This window comes from Parus major, unplaced genomic scaffold (assembly GCF_001522545.3).
Source record: "Parus major isolate Abel unplaced genomic scaffold, Parus_major1.1 Scaffold625, whole genome shotgun sequence".
NCBI lineage: Eukaryota > Metazoa > Chordata > Aves > Passeriformes > Paridae > Parus > Parus major.
This window is the reverse complement of record NW_015379511.1, coordinates 10,751-13,404: the sequence shown is the minus strand read 5'-3', so window position 1 is coordinate 13,404 and position 2,654 is coordinate 10,751. Positions and strand designations below refer to the sequence as shown.

Genomic DNA, 2,654 nt, shown 5'->3' with positions numbered 1-2,654 from the left:
GAGCGGGGCCGCGCCGCGCCCGGGGGGAGCTCGGCCTGAGGGGAGAGAGGGCGGGGGTGGGGCCTGCGAGGCGCCGCTGAGCGGATTTGTGGCCGCCTGAACGGGTGGAGGGGTCGCCGCGAGGGTTACGGGAGTTCTACGGGGGAATTTGGGGTCGTCTGAGAGGGTGGAGGGGCACCGCGAGGCCCTCCGGAGGTTTTGTGCGGGCATTTGGGGTCTTCTCAGAGGATGAAGAGGCTCTTTGGGGCGATACGAGGCTACCATGGGCTGATTTGGGATCATTCTTGGAGATTTGGGACTTTCCGTGAGGTTTTGGGGTTGTCTGAGGTCATTTGGGGCCTTTAGGAGGACGCTTGTGGCTCTGCGAGGGGTCTGGATGCTGCTATGAAGAAATTTTTGGGGTTATCTGAAGCTCTTGGGGTTTCTGTGAGGGTTTTCGAGCCTGGCATGAGAATTTGAGGTTCCCACGGCGAAATGTGGGATTTTCTGAGTGGATTTGAGGCTCCCTGAGCGGGTTTGGGGCCATTATAAACGATTTGGGGGTCTCGGGGCTGTGTAGAGAGGGTTGGTCAGGACTGGGGGGGGATTTGGGGTGGATTTGGGGTGGATTTGGGGATCTCTAAGATTAATTGGGGCTGTGCTCCCCCAGACACCTCACACGATGTCCCATCCAACCCTGAACCCCAACTGCTGCAAAATTTCCATGTTCTCCCCCCAAAAATGAGCCTAAAGTGGAGATTTGAGCATCCACATCCCAGCCAGCAGCAGGTGGTGGCTGCTCCAGCCCCCCAAAACACCTGAAATCCCCCCAAACCCAGGTTTATTTCTGGGGGACACTCGCCCTGTCCCCCTCCCCAGCCCGCTGCTTTTCCTGCCAAATCTTTGCTTTTGTGTGTGCTCAGTTTTGGTGGAGCTGAAGTTGAGGAATCCCAGTCCCTCTGTGATCAGAGATTTGGAAGGATCCCAGCAGGATCCTCTGTTTTGGCTAAAATCCCCCACATTTTTACCACCAGACTCCTCAAATTTGGCGAAAACCACCTCAAAGTTACAATTTTCCACTCCAAAGTTACAATTTTATGTGGCTGCTGCTTGGTGTCACCTCCTCATCCCACCCAAAACCCCCAAGATTTTGGGTCAAAACCCCTCAAACCGGATAACCCCATCAGCGACGCTCCCACAGGGATACCAAAAATGCAAACATTGATTTTTATACCCCAAACCCCATTTTTCCCAAGGATTTTAGGGCAGCTCCGCTGTTTTGGGGCAGAATTTGGGGATTTCCGGCGGGCAGAGCTGTGCCGGGATGGGATTTGGTGCGAATTCCCGGGATTTTGGTGCGTTTTTTGCCCCGTTTCAGAGGAAGTCGAGCAAAGCCAAGGAGAAGAAGCAGCGGCGGCTGGAGGAGCGCGCGGCCATGGCCGCCGTCTGCGCCAAGGTCGAGGCCGCCAACAAAGTGAGTGTGGCGAGCGAAAACGGGGAGAAAAAGGCCGGAATCGGTGAAAATCCCGCGAGCGCCCCGCTGGCGCTCGGCCGCTCTTTGGTCTCTTCCAGCTCCAAGATCCCCTCGAGGCTTTCCCGGTGTTCAAAAAGTACGACAGGAATGGGTGAGTGATGGTGCTCCTGGTGTTCCNACAGGGGTCTGTCCTCATGTGGGGCTGGGGTCTGACCCTATGTAGGGCTCGGTCTGTCCCCGTGTGGGGCTGGGGTCTGTCCCTCTGTGGGGCTGGGGGCCCATGGCGATTCCCACCCTCTGTCACACACTGTGGGGCTGCCCCACACCCCCATCACCCCCTTCCCCCCGAGCGTGCCCCACTGTGTCCTGTGGGGTGACCCCATTGCCGGAGGGTGTGGGGCTGGCTCAGGGCTGTGGGGCAGGGCTGTGGGGTGGGCTGAGGCCTCTCAGTCAGGGCCATGGGGCCAAGATATGGGGCAGGCCAAGGACCACAGGGCCAGACTGTGGGGCTGGGTTACGGGGTGGACCAAGGGCTATGGAGCAGATGTGACAAACTCCGTCAGTCCATACTGGGAGCTGTGGGACTGTACTAGACTCTGTGAGGCCAGTTTAGAGCCATTCCGGAATCTCTGGGGCTGTATACGGATCTGTGGGGCAGTACTGGGATCTCTGGGGCTGTACATGAATCTATGGGGCCGTGCCCGGCTCTCTGTACTGGTTTAGGATCGTGCTGGGCTCTCTGGGGCCGTACCAGCCTCTCTGGGATTTGTTTAGGGGCGTACCCAGATCTGTGGGGCCATACCGGGATCTGTGGGATAGTACTGGGCTCTCTCTGGGACTGGTTTAGGGCTGTACCCGGCTCTGTGGGGCCGTACCTGGATCTGTGGGGCCGGTTTAGGGCTGTGCTGGGCTCTGTGGGGCCATACCTGGATCTGTGGGGTGGTACCCAGCTCTGTGGGGCCTGTTTAGAGCTGTACCCGGCTCTGTGGAGCCATACCTGGATCTGTGGGGGCAGTTTAGGACCGTTCCGCGCTCCCTGAGACCCCCGCTCCCACAATGGCGGCCTCGCTCCCCTCAGCGCACTGGGCGTGGCCTCCCGCGCTCCTGCCCCCTCCGCTCTCAGCCAATCAGCGCCGAGCCGCCTTCGCGCCCAGCGCCGCCGCCACGCGCCCGTTCCCCGCCCTTCCCGCTCCCTTTCCGC

The 2,654-nt window shown here is 59.6% G+C and overlaps 1 protein-coding gene across 1 annotated transcript in view; it reads left to right on the top strand.

The window, feature by feature from the left end:
* Positions 1-71: 71 nt before the first annotated feature.
* The window catches only part of NAA40 (N-alpha-acetyltransferase 40, NatD catalytic subunit), an 8,717-nt gene continuing 6,134 nt past the window's right edge, over positions 72-2,654 (top strand). Inside the window, exons 1-2 of the mRNA XM_033511771.1 lie at positions 72-1,453; positions 1,552-1,604. Of these exons, the coding sequence (XP_033367662.1) occupies positions 1,304-1,453; positions 1,552-1,604 (203 nt within the window). The 5' untranslated portion in view covers positions 72-1,303. The remainder of the gene's footprint in view (positions 1,454-1,551; positions 1,605-2,654) is intronic.